At 24.2% G+C, this 19,025-nt stretch overlaps 4 protein-coding genes across 15 annotated transcripts; 2 read left to right on the top strand and 2 right to left on the bottom strand.

Annotated features, from left to right (window-relative positions):
* The first annotated feature begins 1,340 nt into the window (after window positions 1-1,340).
* LOC122530512 (putative hydroxypyruvate isomerase) lies at window positions 1,341-2,627 on the top strand. Its single transcript, XM_043657546.1, has 5 exons — window positions 1,341-1,653; window positions 1,753-1,864; window positions 1,959-2,131; window positions 2,196-2,315; window positions 2,384-2,627. Exons 1-5 carry the CDS (start codon window positions 1,458-1,460, stop codon window positions 2,569-2,571), a joined length of 789 nt encoding a protein of 262 aa, XP_043513481.1. The 5' UTR covers window positions 1,341-1,457; the 3' UTR covers window positions 2,572-2,627.
* Window positions 2,628-4,076: 1,449 nt separating this feature from the next.
* LOC122530454 (palmitoyltransferase ZDHHC2) lies at window positions 4,077-10,481 on the bottom strand. Of its 9 annotated transcripts, XM_043657422.1 has the most exons (11): window positions 9,887-10,478; window positions 9,710-9,736; window positions 9,519-9,613; window positions 9,320-9,440; window positions 9,007-9,230; window positions 8,705-8,834; window positions 8,497-8,623; window positions 7,687-7,773; window positions 6,495-6,625; window positions 5,135-5,194; window positions 4,377-4,497 (listed from the first exon to the last, which is right to left on the bottom strand). In XM_043657422.1, exons 1-10 carry the CDS (start codon window positions 10,032-10,034, stop codon window positions 5,175-5,177), a joined length of 1,110 nt encoding a protein of 369 aa, XP_043513357.1. In that variant the 5' UTR covers window positions 10,035-10,478; the 3' UTR covers window positions 4,377-4,497; window positions 5,135-5,174. The 9 variants fall into 9 exon arrangements, with proteins under 9 accessions (XP_043513376.1, XP_043513386.1, XP_043513409.1 ...); XM_043657441.1 differs by lacking the exon at window positions 5,135-5,194 and having other exon boundaries at window positions 4,077-4,497; window positions 9,887-10,477; XM_043657451.1 differs by lacking the exon at window positions 6,495-6,625 and having other exon boundaries at window positions 4,077-4,497; window positions 9,887-10,477.
* Window positions 10,482-11,023: 542 nt separating this feature from the next.
* Window positions 11,024-13,611, bottom strand: LOC122530492 (sphingolipid delta(4)-desaturase DES1). 2 transcript variants are annotated; one of them, XM_043657512.1, is made up of 7 exons: window positions 13,511-13,611; window positions 13,076-13,440; window positions 12,662-12,838; window positions 12,197-12,336; window positions 11,858-12,071; window positions 11,570-11,781; window positions 11,024-11,469 (listed from the first exon to the last, which is right to left on the bottom strand). In XM_043657512.1, exons 2-7 carry the CDS (start codon window positions 13,155-13,157, stop codon window positions 11,329-11,331), a joined length of 966 nt encoding a protein of 321 aa, XP_043513447.1. In that variant the 5' UTR covers window positions 13,158-13,440; window positions 13,511-13,611; the 3' UTR covers window positions 11,024-11,328. The 2 variants fall into 2 exon arrangements, with proteins under 2 accessions (XP_043513447.1, XP_043513456.1); XM_043657521.1 differs by lacking the exon at window positions 13,511-13,611 and having other exon boundaries at window positions 13,076-13,504.
* A 487-nt stretch (window positions 13,612-14,098) lies between these two features.
* LOC122530434 (tyrosine-protein phosphatase corkscrew) lies at window positions 14,099-18,463 on the top strand. Of its 3 annotated transcripts, none has more exons than XM_043657385.1 (12): window positions 14,100-14,318; window positions 14,784-14,906; window positions 15,001-15,195; window positions 15,349-15,511; window positions 15,695-15,807; window positions 15,876-16,144; window positions 16,215-16,294; window positions 16,425-16,607; window positions 16,679-16,855; window positions 16,931-17,147; window positions 17,242-17,393; window positions 17,473-18,463. In XM_043657385.1, the coding sequence occupies exons 1-12, from the start codon at window positions 14,305-14,307 to the stop codon at window positions 17,635-17,637; spliced, it is 1,851 nt and encodes a 616-aa protein (XP_043513320.1). In that variant the 5' UTR covers window positions 14,100-14,304; the 3' UTR covers window positions 17,638-18,463. The 3 variants fall into 3 exon arrangements, with proteins under 3 accessions (XP_043513334.1, XP_043513320.1, XP_043513327.1); XM_043657392.1 differs by having other exon boundaries at window positions 14,299-14,437; XM_043657399.1 differs by lacking the exon at window positions 14,784-14,906 and having other exon boundaries at window positions 14,099-14,318.
* The last annotated feature ends 562 nt before the right edge of the window (window positions 18,464-19,025 follow it).

The raw sequence follows: 19,025 nt of genomic DNA, 5'->3' as shown, positions 1-19,025 counted from the left end.
ACTTCGAAGAATTTAGATCAACGACATGTTCCGTTAAATCGTTCCGTCGAGATGTGTATTTCATATAAATAGAATATTTAAAAATAGCTATTAATTTTATTATCACCATGGAAATGTTTACTGACACTTATATATATTGTAGCCATAGTAAAAATTCTTCATTCGTTATTTAATTTTCATTCATAGAAATTATTCGTTATTTAACTTTCATTATGTAATCTTCATTAAATTATTAGTAATTGTATATTTTGTTATATTGATAATATTTTTATATAAACAACTAAAATTAATTACGGAACTATTATTTATTTGTAGTATTGTGATATAAATTTAAATTATCATAATCACTACAGGGTAACAGACACTAGCGCCGTGTTGTGGCAGACCGATGGAACTAAACGCTCTATAACCATATAAGGAAAATAATTAATTTTAACTTTTCACGCTACAAATTTGCACTCTACCAGCATATATTTCAAAGATAATGCTATCAATTACGTTCGCAAATAAATCTGAATCAAATATTCACTATAGTTTACGAGAAATTATGCGCACACTATTGTCAGTACTACTAATGTAAACGAAATTGAAACATTTTTTATGTACGTAAACTATACTTAAAAGAAACATAGAACCCAAGCTAAGGGTCTCTAGCGTCATTAGACAAGGAGCGCATTAGCGTGCGACAAGGACAGACATAATGCGCGGTAGACAAGGAGGGCAACAGCGTACGACAAGAACAAACATAATCGGACGGTAGACAAGGAGAGCGATAGCGTGGGACAAGGACAGACACATACGCGCGATAAACAAGGAGAGTGATAGCGTGGAACAAGGACAGACATATTCGCGCGGTAGACAAAGAAGGCGATAGCATGGAACAAGGACAGACATATTCGCGCGGTAGACAGAGGGCAACAGCGTGCGATAAGGACAATATAAATTAATTGCATGCTTAAGTGCATGTTTAATTGCATAATATGAGTAAAAAATTAAATGTTAATTATATATTTTATTATAGTCAATATATTTTTATATTACTTATTATTAGTTTTTCATTTATTATACTTCAGCGACAATAACATTTTTAAAAATATCGTGATTATCGTCAAGATTAGCATTATAGATATAATAAATTATCACGACTAACCAATAATAAATTTTCTTGTGTCAAAAATAAGGCAAAAAAGAAATAAACTGCCATCAAATATATATAATATATATAATATTGTAAATTTATTTAATAAAAATTTAAAAATATAAAAATTATTTTTCTATATTTGAAAATATGAAATGTATTTTCTTGAAAATATAAAAATTAGTTCTTAATTCCACATATCATAGTGATAATAATTTTTTAATATAAAAATAAGTTATATAATGTGAGAAATATTCAGTGGTTAGCAGTATTCTCTTTCAGTATAGTAAACAGGTTCCTGAACCTTTATAAAAGCAATATGAGTCTCAAATTTATTCCCAACTTATCTTTTATGTTTATGGAAGCACCATCTATCATTGAAAGATATAAATTGGCAAAAGAAGCTGGATTTAAAGCAGTAGAAAGTGGATTTCCTTTTGGTATTTCTATTAAAGATATATCAGAAGCCAAAAAAAATGCATGTGTTGAACAAATTCTTATAAATGTATTTACAGGTATTGTATCATTAATGTAAAGCATTATACAAATAATGACGAAAATAATGAAGAAAAATCATTCTATATTGAAATATAACATTTATTTTATTATAATAGGTGATGTTTCGAAAGGGGAATTAGGGTTTGCAGCAATACCAGGAGAAGAAGAAAACTTTAAAAAAAGTATTGATGTAACAATAGAATATGCAAAAGCATTAAATTGTAAACGGTGAAAGAAATTGATTGAATTGATCAATACCATTAATGAGCGTTTTTTCTAACAAATAATTTTTTTATTTATTTTTCATACGATCTTTTCCTAGAATTCACATAATGTCAGGCAAAGTAAATCAAATAACAACTGCTAATGACGATGTGTATGTGAAAAATCTTTTATATGCAGTGGAAAAATTTCAAAAAGAAGAAATAATAGCTCTTATAGAACCTATCAATAATATCACTGTACCAAATTATTACATGAATAGTTTCCAAAAAGGTAGTTTTTTAATACAAAGCTAATTTTAATAAAATAAGTCATTAATATAATATTTTTTATATAGGTTTGGATGTGGTAAAGAAGATAAATAAGACAAATTTAAAGCTACAGCTTGATATCTTTCACTTACAACATATTTGTGGCAATATTACAAAAAACATTAAGGAACTTTTACCATATATAGGTATGTGATTTATCTTAAATGCTACGTACATGCACGTGTGAAATTTATAAATTTTCTTAATATTATAGGACATGTACAAATTGCTCAAGTACCAGATAGACATGAACCTGATACGTCTGGAGAAATAGATTATAAGTATGTTCTTTCAGTTTTAGAAAAAGAGGGATATGATGGATATATAGGTTTAGAATATCGTCCAAAATTATCATCGGTAGATGGATTATGTTGGATACAAAATTATGGTTATAAATTATAAAATTCATTTTATAAATATATATTGAAAATTTTATAAATATATGTTAAAAATTTTCATTTATAATATAACAATTATTTATTTCACCACTATTTAAGGAAATTATAAGTGTCTTTTTTAAGTTACATACATTTCAATATGTGTTACAATATATTTGTCATATATCTATTACAATATATCTTTATTGTACACTTTACATAAACAAAATTAAAGAATAAATAAAATTTATGTTAATATTTTATACTAAGAAAAAAGAATTTCTTTGCACTTTAGTCTTTTTACACTTAGAATTAGATTGAACTTAATCATTATTTTCAATATAAATGTCAAGCAATTTTTATCTATTAAAAATACACAACTGTATTATCAATGCTATTACTGTTTTCCTATACAAGATAAAATTCACTAATAATACCTTTTTTATTATCTTACATAATACGTTATATTTTAATAAGAACAGCATATAATAAAAATATAAATTATAAAACAAATTCTTTTTAACAATGAATTAAATAATATTATTTGTTAGTATAAAATGTATTATATTAAAACATAACAATTTTGTTGTTAATCTTATTTTAATATTGTTATTGTAAATAGAAAGTAAATTTATTCAAAACTTGCTAATTAGCAGTATTAAATAAAATACATGAAAGATATTTTTTCAAACATATAAAAATTATGAAATATTCTTAAAATTATTTTTATTCTTTTAATGCAAAAAAATATTTTTAAAAATATGTAAGTATATAAATGGAAAATATAGTATTTGTACCAAATATGATTAAAATATATTTTATATAATATAAACAAAATTTGATTGAATATTTCACTTTAACTGTGACTTTGATTTTTAATTTAAGAACAATAATAGATTTATTATCTTATAATATCTTTAATTGATAATATTTTTTATAAAATCATTAAATTTACAGCAACATTCTTGTTTATTTATAAATATGTATCACTGAATCATTTTTCTATTCTTTACATTTCAATGACATTAATTATTATCAGCAATTTAATATTTATAAGACATATCATTATAAATTATGATCAGAATTACATATGTATTGCCATATGTAACAATAAGTAGTAAGAATATTGCATATATATACCTAAAATCTTAAAAATTTTCTGCAGATTACTTTATATTCTAATATCTGTCAATAATTTTTGTATGTGTGATGTATACAGAACTCTAAAAGTTCTAATATATAGTAATAAATGAGCCCCTCATGACAAGTGAATTAATCTTTTTTTTTCAATTGTAAAAATTGGATTTTCATATAATATAATACTTTATTAACAAACTTTCATATAATATTTTATTAACAAATTAATAATCGAATATAGCTTTATTAATTAACAATACAATACAGCTTCATTTTTAGGAAATAAAGTGAAAAAATAATAATTATATTCTAACTTATAAAAAACAATAGTAATGATAAAGTAATAAATAATTAAGTATCATTATTTACTTATTCTTTATTAATATAAAGCAAAATATATGCTAAGAATATTTATTAATAAATAAATATTCTTAGTACTTATTATTTATTATAATAAACCCATTTTTCATAATTTTGGATTTATGTCACTCATCAACTGAGGGGCTCAAATATGACATACATACCAATTCTTTGCATTTGTATATCAAATTATTGCAATGAGATTATCAAATAAGCAAAATAACAAAAACTACATAAATATATCTATAATGAGAAAAATTTAGTTTCTCTCTGATTTCTATTTAATAACAAGTGCAAAGAATTTATATAAAGACTTTAAAGTTAAATTATGTTAGCAAGAAAAGTGTTTGTTCATAATAAAGAAATAAATAAATTTTAAATGCTGCTTTAAATAACTTCAGTTACATCCACCAATGGTTGATTGGCATCTGTTGTACGACCTATCACAGCAGAGCTGTAAAATATTTTAAAAAATATTCAATAAATTCAATTATCTATAGATTGACTAAAAAATGTATTATGTAAATTTTCATTGATTAATATAAACTTATATTAACAACAATTAAGGTTAATAAAAATACAATATTAAAATTATGATGCATCATTTTACAAAAAAAGCCACTGTGTTAGTTACTGATATAAATTACACTTATATAAGAAAGGCATTAAATGTCAGAATCTATAAACAAAAATCTTATACATGCAATAATACAAAACTCAATTCTGCCATAAATGAATTTTAAATATAGTAAATATACTTATATGAATTATAACTATAGTAAATTACCTTTTTTTAAACATATTTAGAATAATTTTTATTACATCAAAAATATTAATATTGTTATTTACATTATAAATATAATAAAAAATATAGTTTATATAATAAAAACACAAATATTAAGATAATTTAAAATGTTTCCAAAAATTATTATTTATAAACTTTTTTTATATGTCAAATATGCAATATGTTTTAAAATATTTATATATTATATATGTTTTAAAATATTTATATATTATATATGTTTTAAAATATTTAAACAATATTTATCAATTGTTAAAAATAAGTACACTTTCGACCAATTTGATATTACCCAGTGCCAAGTGCCAAAAGTGTAGATTCTTCTATCAATGTCATTTGATCACTGCGGGACCTGTGACCAAAAACTCAAACTATATACTATATTAAGTACATTGATATGAAGATATATTTCAATAATGTAAATCAATTGGAAAATTTATAATTTATTTTTTTGAACATTAGTAACAAATAGTTACTATACAAATAGTAACAATATGTTATGCTTTAAAGAGAACAAGAAATAGAAAAATATTAAACAATGTATTTTAAGAAAAATATATCAACACTGATATTATTTTTTTCAAAATAAACAATAAAAAATTAGCACATGATTACAACAAATGAGCAGTGTTAGTATAGCTTATTGTAAAAATACACCATACAGAATGAAATTTTTATACAACATGTATGTAAATTATGAAGTTATTTATTATGACATGCATGTTTATAGAAATAATTTTACATTCATGCACAATAATCAATTTTAATGAAAAAAATGAAAAGTTATACCCAATTAAAATTAATTATATACATATAAGAAGAAAGTTAATTAAATATATAAAATTTTTCATATATAAATATGGTAAATGCTTCAGCTTTATCAATTTATTTATCTCTTTTTTCTTGCAGCTTTTTTCAATAATAGACAATAAAATTTATATATACATATATTTCATAAAGAGTTTATATATATCTTACAAATTAATAAATGCATAAATAAGGAATATAATAACATAAAATTAATATACAATTTATATAATCTTTATATCTTTTTAGACATAACTCTTTGTTTTACTTATACAAATATTATTATAAAAAATGTGTACTATTTATCACACATTTGTTTACTTTTTAAGCATGTAGTCATATGTCAATTATTATATTAAATTATTAACTAAATTTTCTTTAGAAAAAAAATTATACAATATACTATAATATATTTACATAAAGCTCATAGTAAACTCTTTATTAATTGATATTATGATAATTTGATGCTAGTAAGAAAAGAAGAATTAAGTTATCAGTTTTTATAATTTTTTAGATCAATTATTGTTTTACAGTAATATACTAATAAAAATAAAGAGTTTACAATAAATACAATAAATTCCCACACTCAATCCCTATATTTAAAATTGAAATATTTAAAATATTTCAAAATAAAATATTTTTTCAATGAGATAATAATAGTAACTCATCTGTGATAAAAAAGAAAATTACTAATAGTGTGAGCTGATATCAGTATGTAATGTTATTTAAATGATTGCAGGGCACTTGTGGCTAACATGAGTTTTGTACTAAAAATATCATATATTTAAACAATGCATATAAATTAATGCATTGTCTCAAAATAGGGATTCCAGACTACACAATACCTGATTGTGACCCATAGAGAGGTGGAGAGTCAAGTTCAGTCTCATCACCCCACTGTTGGGTAGTATGTCCCAACAGAGTATGTGTGTCTTCATTGCACAGCCGTTCAGGAAAGTTTACCCCATCGCCAAAACTGTAACCCACACCCTACCTTCTACTTCATGTAATCCCACTTATTTTTAGAGGTAGCGTATCTATTTATCTCTGATGAAATATATAAAAATTACAATAACTCTATTTTTGTGTTTAATACTTCAAATATATTTTTCTTTTTTCTAGGTTCTTTTTCCGATGCATTTTATGAATAAAAAATATACGAAAAATGATTTTAAATATAGTTACGCCACTTCTAATAATTAAATAAATATTTGCAAGAACCAGATGCACAATACTTCTTATAACAGCAAGATATTTATAATAATAATCTTTATGAACATACAATATAATGCATCTATAAAAAATATGCATTTTTTGCGGAAGAAAAACAATACCTATTTCAAAATCCATCTCAATGATTATCTATAGATTAAAAAGAATCATAAAATATAAATTTAATCTTATTATAAGTATATAAATGAATTTCAATATACGCTATCATTATAGAACAAATGTAACAATATTAGAAAATATTGTAAAAATTACATTTTTCATAAAAAATTAGTGTTATATTAAGTAAAATTTATAATTATTGCAACACATTTTAACAAATAATAAAACACGCACTTCATCAATCAACAATTAATAAAGAGCATTAATACATACAGATGTAACATCAACATTGTAATTTCATCAATTTTATGTTACTCTTAATATTAATAATAATTCGATCAGATTTGTAAATATAACATTGACTTTTAAAGTAGAATTAAATAAAAGCACAAATAAAATAAATAGTTGCATGCATTCTTGAAGCAAATATATATATGTGTGTGTAACTTTGTTACTTTGGAACTCTGTACAAAATAAATGATAATGGAAGGAAGATGGTTCTGTAAGAAAGTGCATAAATTTACCGAAACGATATGAAGAAAATGTTTCCTGTTTTTTATCCTATCAAGAATTTAAATATTGTTGAAATATATATTATTTATTTTAATATTAACTGCCTTTTAATCAACAATGTTAAGGAGTTCCATAGTAAAATTTATACATAACTATTATTATATTGGTATTTTAGATTTCTATAATGCTGACCTGTTTCGGGTACTGCCCATGGAGTCATAAGTATTGGATGTGCCTTGATGTTGCGCACGTACTGGATAGGTGACACCATTTCCAAGACTAAAACACATTTAACGTATCCATCGCGTTTTAACGGTAATGCAATTATGTACTTATTTATGAAAGACAGAAATTAATACAAACAAGTTGGAGCAATAGTATCAAAACTTAATACATTAAAATTATTTCCAATAATTCTCTAACGTTTCATATTGAATGCAATGAAAAATTAATTTACATAATTTTATTTTGTAATTTAATGTTACAATTTGATTTTTAAGGCAGTTTATATAATTATATATTTAAAAAATTATTATTTTTCCATTTTCTTCACTTTTATCTGTAACACATTACTTTTTTGTGAAACTATACTACTATGCTTACTTAATAAAAAAGCATATAACACAACAAATAGTGCTATAGGTGAAAACATCTGTATAACATTTCTAAGTACCATTTGATTAAAGTACTATGATTATATTTAATAATAGAAATAATTAAATTTCCTGAAATATATATAATGTATGAAATGTTAACATTTATCAATTTACAATATTATATATATAACGTGTATATATATATACATATACACATATCAGCATACACATGCTCTTTTATACGATTCATAAATACAAATTATAATTACTACATAAACACAAGAAGTGTACTAAATTTATCAGGTTTATATATTGTGCAAATGGTTCATGATCTTATGAAGAACTTATTATTACGTTATTAATATATCATATTAAGATATGTATTGCTAAATACTGTTAAACTTACCTAGTAAAAATAGGAAGGAACCATAGTTTAGGATTATCACCAAAAACTTCTTGGAAGTTATTATACTTTCCAAGACTAAAACCATCTTTATCTTTTCCTGTGCGAAACATAGGTGGTGTAAATGCCTCTACAAATAATTCATGATATATAGCGCATGTTATTGTAAATGCTTTATAAAATAATTTTTATATAACACGTTTTTAATTACCTAATGTAGATCTATTGTGTAAAACAAGGTAGCAATGATAAAAAAAAAGGGAAGTTAAACTAACTGCAAACATCAATGCGACAAAGAATAAGAATAATAGATGGAATCTGCCCATTCCGTCCAATTCCCCCTATAAAAAAATATTTGTATTATTATAAAATTAAAAAATGATCTCTGAAGTTATTTACATACTTTTCAATTATATTTAAAGAACAAACAATTAAAAAAATTAAATTATATTTTTATATTAATTTATAAAATATGTAATTTAACAGAGATATTATAAAATAAATGATACTTACTTTCCAAAAACGTATAAGATATTGTAAAGATGTAGCAGTAATGAATATACAATAAAGAAGGGCATATGCCAGGAACAACATGAAAAATTTATAGTTGTGAAAACCAACACAATTGTTTACCCATGGACAATGATGATCCATTTTTAAAACGCATGTACTACACACACTACAATGGTGTGCTCGATCTGGCTTAATTAATTGACATTTCTCACAGAAACGTATTACTAGAAAATATATTTCATATATATATTTGTGTGTGTGTATATATATATATATATATATATTACTTAACATATAAATATAAACATTGTACCTCCTTTTACAGTGCGATTCGTAACTGGAAGACCTTGTGCAAATCGCTCTAAGATTTGTCTCTGTGCTTCTTCCGTTTCAGCTTGATGAAATTTTTCCATTTCTGCATCTGGTATTTTAAACTATACAAAACATCATTTTATTAATATTTTATGTATTACTTTGGTAATATAATAATTATTATATAAATCAGTTTTTACCTTATATGGTATTTCTATTAAATCTGTAAATACAGTCTGCCAATAAGACCATAAAAATAATAGAAACAGGATGTGATAGAAAAACAAGTAAAAGGCTGTTAAAAAAGAAAAAAAACAAGAAAATTAGTAAATTATTAATGGAACTACATTTTCATTAGTAATATTCTATTAATAATTCTATTAATACAAACCTTTTTGAACATAATTATCTACAGTATCTAGAATGAAAAATAGGATTATTAGTACACATGATCAAAAGTTTATGCATAATTACAAATGTAAAATATTAAAAATAATAATTAAATTTTATTTTTGTTACAAAATTTTCGTTAGCGAAAATTGAATGAACAATCTATGAAAACACTTACAAAAACATAACTGCACCACATAAGCATAATACGACCATAAGACTATCGTTAAAATAAAAATAACTGGTATCCATTTTACGGCTTTCACAAACCACCAACAAGATCCGTTTTGCTTTCCCATTCTATTCACTGTATTGTAGATATACATGTGTGCAGAATTATATCATTCATGTAAACATTATTTTTACCATTATCTGACCGATGCACCATTGCAGACACTTTGCACAAAGCGTACATACGAAACCGTAACTTTCTTTACAAGAAGTCATATTATGATAAATAAACAAATATTATTTTGTTTTCATTACTTATCTTCTGCCATTACGTATCTATTAAATCATACAAAACGAAAATTATCCTTTCAGACCGAATTGTATTTTACTTTTATTGTCTATTTCATGACATCCTTAGTTAAAACAGATATAGGCAGGCATCTTTCAGTTAATAAATCTTTATAATCTCTCTGAAATAAAAAACATAATTTCATCGGTTTTCATTAAGTTATGACGTTTCGAAAAAAATGACCTATAAATATCAACAATCTTCATTGAAATTTTAATTACATGACAAATTTGATATCATACTTTCATTTCTTATTATCACTATGCATGAAACTAAAATTTAGTTTCCTAAGTCTATCAAATTTTCAAGTTCAATAATCATATATAATCAATATGTAAGAAATGTATTTTAATCGTTTAATTGAAGATATAGTTTACAATAGAAAGGTAGATGTGAACTACCATTAATAGTAAATAGGAATCTTAAGATATATAAGTTGGTAAATTGGGTATCGTGTTCAATTTCAAAATTTCATACCGACGAAAATAGTCGTAAAGAATTTACAAATTCATGAAGATATAATCATAATTATACCATTTATTTTTTCAAACATAAATTTTCAATGTGATAATTATTATTACTATATAATTAGGTTAATATTTATTTTTATTAAATTCTATATAATTAAAATAAATTTATGTAATTAAAGCATTATTGTTTATAACAAAGAATTTATTCCATTATGACTAGATTACAAAATTATGAAATTCCATTTACATAGGCTGCTTAAAAAATATATATATATATATATATATATATATATATATATATAAAATATTCTTAATAATTGTATACATATTCAGTATTCTTTATTACAACTTTAGTACAGTTATTCACAGACACTAGAAAATAGAAAATTGTTCACAGTTTAGCATCTTCCACTTACTTACGTATTTATAATTTCATAAATACTCCAAACATGAGAAAAAGCTAAAAAACTTTAATACTTCTTTAAAATGTGTTACTAATAATATAATGTGTTCTTTTACTAATATTTAATTTATATAACATAATAAATTAATAAGAATATTTTTTAATTTGTGTAATATTAAGCTTCAGATGCTAATCACAATATTACTTGCTAAAATTATCTAAATTTTTTATGAAGTGAGTCCCCTATGCTTTCGTTTGGTTCTCGCATATGGGCCTATATCAGGATCCATAACGAAATCATATAAAACAGAAACCCAAGAGTTATGTTGTGGTAAGTTATCGTAAAATTCGGAAGCTATTCGTTTTACCTAAAAAAAAAAGAAAAAATAAATATTTTTACAACTAAAAAGTAAAGACAAATATCTGTTGATATAAATGATACTTCTTGTTAAAGTGGATTACACTTACTTCTGGTAATCTTGAACCAGGAACAGCAGGAAAATCATGATGTTCATTGTGGTATCCAACATTAAATGTAATCCAATTTAATGGACCATAATAACTATATGTTTCAAAACCTTTTCTATACATATAATGTTCTGATATAAAATGTCCAGCAACAGGATGCAATCCCATTGCCATTGCTGATCCACATAATAAATAAACTAAGACTTTTCCACCTATAATATAATATTTATGTAATACAATTCTAGTGAAATATAATACTATTATGATTACTGAAATAAAAAACCATACCAAAAAAATACCATATCAATCCATCAAAACTAAGTTGTATTACTAAATTTATATATTCCATTAATGTAGGTGCCAATGGATAAACAACAAGAGGTCTAAATGCATAAAAAAATGGCTGTAGGCATAACCAACAGAATTTTCCAAATGTTGTACAAAATAATTTTGCTTCTAGTAATGTTGGTAAATCTGTATCTAATTTCTCATCTCCTTGATACTGTAATTTATTTATTAAAATGTATTACACTTATTTATTATACTTAGTATATAAATATTATTTTGTCTTTATAATTTCATTATTAAATTAATTTGTATTTATTAACATATTATATCTGTACTTACACGATGATGTATAAGATGATATTTTTTAAAACTAACTGATACTGGTATGCCTATAGGTAAATTAGCAAAATATCCAAATAATCTATTAGCTCTGGGTTTAGCATGTCCAAATGCAAGATTATGTGCTATTTCATGTATTGCTATGAACAAAATAATATACTTAATTAAATTTAATATCAAATATTAAAGATAAAAATTATATATCATATTTATAATATGTACTCAGATCTATTAGATTAGATTAAAGAATTAATAAGAATTAATGAGTCATTTCTCTTGAACTGATATTGTAGATATTGTAGTATAAAAATTATTAATATTTAATAATTTCTACAGTCAAACAAATCTTTAATAATAATATATAAAAATAGATGCTTTTTTCTATTTCATATAAACTTAACAATATATAATATATACACATGTTAAATATTTTATCCAAATTAATTAAAGAATATTTCTACTTACCTAACATAAGAGAATGATTAATTACACCTCCAAAACAATATGCTAAAAGAAACAACATTGGATAACTTAAATCTTTCACAAAAAACATAGAAATAAACTGAGTTAAAACCATCCCCGTTACCACCCATTTAAACTTTGGATCATATCCAAATAATTTTTTTATTTGTGGATATTTTTCTGAAAGGAAAGAGAAATATTTTAATATATCTTATAGAAATGTATACTATGTATTATAAACTTAGTGTATGATGAATTAAAATTTTTATATTGAAAAAACTATCAACTTAATTTTTAAATATTAATATCATTCAATATTTGTTAGTTTCATTTATAACATTTCGTTAAATAAACTAGATTTTTATTTCAGAAATAAATTAAGAGAAATTATAAATTCAAAATACTTCGTATTCATACCTAAAATTATTTTACGCCGTGAAGCATGTGGTTCCTCAGTATAAACCCATTCAAAATCAGTTCTTGAAACATGTTGACCCATCTTTATATAAAAAAACTTTTTGACTATTCTATTAATTAAATATTTAGTAACTTGCAATCAGGAACATGCGACACAGTGTTGAATATATATTTTGAGAAATGTGTATTAATCATTTAAGTACTCTGATTACAGCGCAATCTATCATAAGTGAGATGTCAAAACGTCCAATTGAAACGATTTATATTCAGTGAATATATTTTGATGATTTCCACATTCACAAAATTCGCATCTCGTAATAAGATTATAAAATACATTGATACTCAGCATTCTCCAATATGATACACTATAACATAAATAATTGCACTATAATTTCTAATTCTAATAAAAAATGATTTTTTTACATTTTAAATTACTTTGCTCTTTTTATTGTAAGCGATAATCATTTACATTGTCTCCACTCTCCTCCATTTCTAATTGAAATAGATACTTTTATATATACGTAATATATATATATATACACATTTGTACGATTCTACTTATATACTTGTAAATTTATGAATCTAAGATAAATTACAGTTACTTATTGAATAATATTTGCTTTATTGATATTACATGAAATAATTAATCATTTTTATTATTATATAAAAATTTGTGTATGAAACGCTGATAATAATACGAGGTACTCGCATGAAATTAACGTTCTTATACTATTAAATTATCAAATACAGAATTTTTTTTAAATGTAAAAAGTATCGTTAATATTTAATATTAGAAGTATTATCGTTCAATTTACATAAGAAAACTTAATTTAATAACTCGCGTATTGTAATATATAGGAACTTGCAAATTGATTCAGTTTCTTAACTTGAAATTATAATAATATGAATTTAAAAAATAATACAACCGACAAACGTTTATCATGTTTAAGTTTGTTAAGAACGTGTTATTTACAATTTGAAACGTATGAAATTGACATTAAGTTTCTCTGCTGCTTTGCAGGTATCCGTTCTAAATACTACAGATCAATGACAGACTCTTTTAGTATCTTCGGTCTTTTTGTTTTCGTGCGAAGTGAATATGTCAAAGATTGAGGCGATGTATAGTTAGTATTAAATTGAAAGTAATTATAATTGCATATTATAAGTGTGAATATCGATGTAGCATTATGAATTATTAATAACCAGCTGGTCATAGTTGGAATCACGATATGGCATCTCGCAGGTGAGGCACGTTTTTATACTTGCGTAAAAAAATATAGAATTATAGTAATTCACGGATGATCTGAACAAGTCCATTCATTTATCGGAGCTAGCTGATGGATTAGCCAAATAGATTTAGAGGTAAACTATGTCCATTTAAATCAATTGATGTCGTTGAATTCTTCGTGTCCAAAAATGGATACAATTTCGTTTTATATACGCATTGATCATACATATCTCCAATTATTTACGTGCAATACATTTAATAATATTATTTGTTTGTGTTACTGTTATTAATAACAAATAAATATAAATTTAATATACTGGAAGGATCAATAGAATATTAAGTATAAAAATAATTTGAATACATTACAGATTTTTGAGGTAAAATTAAAATTACTATTGTCTCAAAATAAAGATTCTGCTCTATATATTGTTTTAGAAGAAGGTTTTTTACATTATAAGAATATAAATGTTCTTATTGCAGATGGTTTCATCCGAATATATCGGGTTTAGAAGCAGAACGTTTATTAATGGAACGGGGTTATGATAGTTCATTTTTGGCACGTCCAAGTTCATCTAATCCTGGTGACTTTACATTATCTGTTAGGTATATATACACAATATATATACAGATTATAATTATGTTTGTTTCATCAATATTTTGAATTGTAAGACATTTGATATCTTTATGTTGTTCTTAGACGGAATGGTGAAGTAACTCATATTAAAATACAAAATACAGGCGATTTCTATGATCTTTACGGTGGTGAAAAATTTGCAACGTTATCAGAACTTGTACAGTTTTACATGGAAAATGGAGGACAATTGCGCGAAAAAAATGGAGAAATTATTGAATTGAAATATCCACTGAATTGTGCAGATCCAACGACTGAAAGGTATTTGTTCAATCAAGATAAAACATGTACATAATATTTTTCATAATAAACATTACAGCGAAGTTTGTTATGTATTGCAATATTTTCTTGTTACTGTTACTTCAAATGCACGCATATAGCATGGTATGTGTTAATAGTAAAATATGGGTAAAGGTGGTTCCATGGCCATTTATCAGCTAAAGAAGCAGAACGTTTAATGTTGGAGCGAGGTAAAAATGGATCTTTTCTGGTTCGTGAATCCCAGAGTAAACCTGGTGACTTTGTATTATCTGTTCGCACAGATGATCGTGTTACACATGTTATAATACGATCTCAGGTTAATTACATTTTGTATTTTTTTACTGTACATCTTCATTATTTTTAATATTTATATATATATATTTTATAATATATATATTATAAATAAATATATATAAATAAATATATTTTATAATATATATATATATATTATAAATTAAAATCTTTAGTGTTTCTTTATTGGAAATAATAAATATTGCAGGATAATAAATATGATGTTGGCGGAGGTGATAAATTTGATAGCTTAACTGATTTAATAGAACATTATAAACGCAATCCAATGGTTGAAACAAGTGGAAGTGTTGTTCATTTACGGTAATATAAAAACTTATTAATTTTTCATAAGTTATACATATCTTCATGATATATTTATTATTTTTTAGACAACCTTTCAATGCTACTCGTATAAATGCTAGTGGTATTGAAAGTAGAGTAAGACAATTACATAAAGAAAATGGTTGTTCAAATGGATGGTTGTGGAATGGAGCCACAGGTAGTAATGAAGGCGGAGTAGGGCGTGGTAAAGGAAAAGCCGGTTTTTGGGAAGAATTTGAGTCACTACAACAGTTAGAATGTCGTCATTTGTTTTCTAGAAAAGAAGGATTGCGTCCTGAAAATCGAGCAAAGAATCGATATAAAAATATTTTACCATGTAAGAGTCTTTTATTTGTTTATTCGTTTAACTTAATTGTCTTCCATAAACTTTAATCATTGTTCTATAGTTGATCATACAAGAGTACGTTTGAAAGATGTAGACCCAAATATTCCTGGATCTGACTATATTAATGCTAATTATATTAAGGTAAATTTATTTATTATTTTCGTATTTGTGGTATTTTATATAAATTGTAGTCATTGCAATATTTTATATAATAAATACTAAAAAAAAAAAGATCTATTTTTAATATGTATTTCCATGTGTATATTTATAGAATGAAGAAGGAGATGGACAAGCTAGTGGAATTAACACTTGCGGTGATGGTGGTTCATTTAATAAATGTTATATTGCAACACAAGGTTGCCTCCCAAATACAATTCAAGATTTTTGGCATATGGTATATCAAGAAAATACTCGAGTGATAGTTATGACCACTAAAGAAATGGAAAGAGGAAAGGTACGATGTTCGAAACTATTTTTTTTTTTTTTTTTTGAGTGAAATTTTATATTTAAAATATGTTTTTTTAGAATAAATGTGCTCGCTATTGGCCAGAAGAAGGTGACATTACCGAATATGGAGGTGAATGGAAAGTGCGTGCTTTATCTCGTACTTCTACGGCAGACTATACATTGCGAGAATTCTTATTAAACGGAAATAAGTCAGGTTTTACAGAATCTAGACGGATTTACCATTATCATTTTCAAGTATCTATTTTTATTTATAAAATTCCTACATACATTTTAAAAAAATAAATTGATTGCATTATATAAATATTTTAGGCATGGCCTGATCATGGTGTTCCGTCTGATCCTGGGTGTGTATTAAATTTCCTTCACGATGTTAATGCGAGACAAGAGTCAATTGCTGCTTCTCTTGTTTCAAACGGTCAAAACACATCAAGCATAGGGCCAATTCTTGTACATTGTAGTGCTGGAATTGGTAGAACCGGAACATTTATTGTTATCGATATGATTCTTGATCAAATTAAGCGTCATGGTAATGATATTTCTATCTTACTGACTAACTAACTTTATGTGGAGTTCATATTTTAGGTAACATGTTCAAGAATTTTTTTACGTTATATTTGTAGGATTGGATTGTGAAATTGATATTCAGAGAACAATTCAAAGAGTACGTTCACAAAGATCAGGAATGGTTCAAACAGAAGCACAATATAAGTTTGTTTATTTGGCCGTATTACACTATATTGAAACTGTATCTCAGCGGATGCAAGCAGAGCAAGTAATTATAATTATTATGAAATTAATTATTAACTATATTTTTACAGCTTTTATTGATTTACATTTTATTATATTTACAGAAATCTCTACATTTAGGTCGAGAATATACTAACATACGATATAAAAGTGAAACAAATGCTACAACTATGGGCGATATTTCGGTCCCTACATGTGCTGCGACAACTCTTTCAACATCAGCACATTTTACATTAGCCACTCCTATCAGTAATTTAAGGCCAAAGTAATATTAATGTCATCAAATAACGAAATTTTTTAAAAGCAAAGAAGAGGCTTTGTTACTCTTACCATATGTGGTTCTGAGCTTTCGATATTATCGATATACCTATTCTATAAAAATTTAATTTTCAAATTGGTTATTTCAAATATTTGTTATCATAATGCGTTCAAATCCAATTTACATACCGCATGTATTTATTTACGTATGCACGTGAACATACAAAATATGTAGAAATTATATCACTTGGCACTTGAACTGTTGATTAAAAATAAGCGATAGCGTGTTAGAATATATTATAGAAAAACTGATAATTTTTTTTTTGCAATTTTAATCACAGTACTAGAACACAGAAAAAGAATTTAGAATGCAAAGTCTCAATAGTAATTACGTTAAGTGTAATCGAAGTATAATTGCTTTCATATTATTTCGCTATCTATATTTCAACCATTTATCTTTTTAAGGTTATCATTTTTTATGTTTATTTTCCAGGTTTATTATCATATCTTTTCTTAAAATTTCGATATTTTTTTCATATATAACATTTTAAACATTTTTCTAAGTTTCAGGTGTAATATATATTGTGCCTCAAAATATATTAACATTTGTTTTCATTGTGATTATATAATTGTACAAATTATCTAGTAATATTTAGGACTGATCTTTTTTACATAGAATTTTTTTTTAATATCTATTCAAAGATTATAAATGAGAAATATTTATTATTTGTAAACTTTGTTATATTACAAGGCAGAACACACAAAGATGATATATTCAGTTTTATGTATATCACAAAATGTGTCAATTTTTTTATTGCAATTAAAATGTTACTTGTACTTAATTATATTATAAATAATAATATTGAAATTTATTCATTTAATTATAAAAAAGTTTATTTTAATATTAAAAGAGATAGCATTGTGATAAATATGAAAATTAAAGTTAAAATTTTTATATTTTAATATGTATACTCGTTAAAATTTTTTTTCACTATTTGTGCACAAATTTTATCATTTTTATCATTTACGAATTTCATTACCTTCATTCTGAAAATTAAATAAGATTATGCAACATGTTATAGTGAATTTATTATAATATTTATATTTTGTATGTATTTTCTTAAATTTTTATAAAAACATACATTGCATGTATATCAAATTGTATGTGCTGCAATATTATTAATGCCTATTTCATATATTTTTTTGTATTTGTTTCTAATATTTGAAATATATATATGATCAATGCATTAAGGCACTATGAAGTATACATCTGAGTGAGGTCCTGCCTTACAAATCGAATTATAAATCTGTTACATTATTCCGAAACCAAATCAATAACTGTTTTATTAGTTTCAATAATTTAAAAATTATATTAAATTTTTTTTTGTATATTTTGTAA

Source organism: Frieseomelitta varia, unplaced genomic scaffold (assembly GCF_011392965.1).
Source record: "Frieseomelitta varia isolate USP_RPSP 00005682 unplaced genomic scaffold, Fvar_1.2 scaffold_135, whole genome shotgun sequence".
In the NCBI taxonomy this organism is placed as follows: Eukaryota; Metazoa; Arthropoda; class Insecta; order Hymenoptera; family Apidae; genus Frieseomelitta; species Frieseomelitta varia.
The sequence above is the reverse complement of the archived record's forward strand: the minus strand, read 5'-3'. Positions and strand labels throughout refer to the sequence as shown.

Bases quoted from the DNA above. Each gene is read 5' to 3' on its own strand.
- LOC122530512 (XM_043657546.1), top strand. From the start codon at position 1,458: ATGAGTCTCAAATTTATTCCCAACTTATCTTTTATGTTTATGGAAGCA. The intron at 2,132-2,195 runs GTAGTTTTTTAA...TTTTTTATATAG, and splicing joins CATGAATAGTTTCCAAAAAG to GTTTGGATGTGGTAAAGAAG. The intron at 2,316-2,383 runs GTATGTGATTTA...TTAATATTATAG, and splicing joins GGAACTTTTACCATATATAG to GACATGTACAAATTGCTCAA.
- LOC122530434 (XM_043657385.1), top strand. The intron at 14,907-15,000 runs GTATATATACAC...TGTTGTTCTTAG, and splicing joins GACTTTACATTATCTGTTAG to ACGGAATGGTGAAGTAACTC. The intron at 16,295-16,424 runs GTAAATTTATTT...GTATATTTATAG, and splicing joins TTAATGCTAATTATATTAAG to AATGAAGAAGGAGATGGACA.
- LOC122530492 (XM_043657512.1), bottom strand. From the start codon at position 13,157: ATGGGTCAACATGTTTCAAGAACTGATTTTGAATGGGTTTATACTGAG. The intron at 12,839-13,075 runs GTATGAATACGA...CTTTCCTTTCAG, and splicing joins ACGGCGTAAAATAATTTTAG to AAAAATATCCACAAATAAAA. The intron at 11,782-11,857 runs GTATGGTTTTTT...ATTATATTATAG, and splicing joins ATTGATATGGTATTTTTTTG to GTGGAAAAGTCTTAGTTTAT.
- LOC122530454 (XM_043657422.1), bottom strand. From the start codon at position 10,034: ATGTATATCTACAATACAGTGAATAGAATGGGAAAGCAAAACGGATCT. The intron at 8,835-9,006 runs GTAAGTATCATT...ATTTTTTTATAG, and splicing joins ATCTTATACGTTTTTGGAAA to GGGGAATTGGACGGAATGGG. The intron at 6,626-7,686 runs GTCAGCATTATA...TGTGGGTTACAG, and splicing joins ATGGGCAGTACCCGAAACAG to TTTTGGCGATGGGGTAAACT.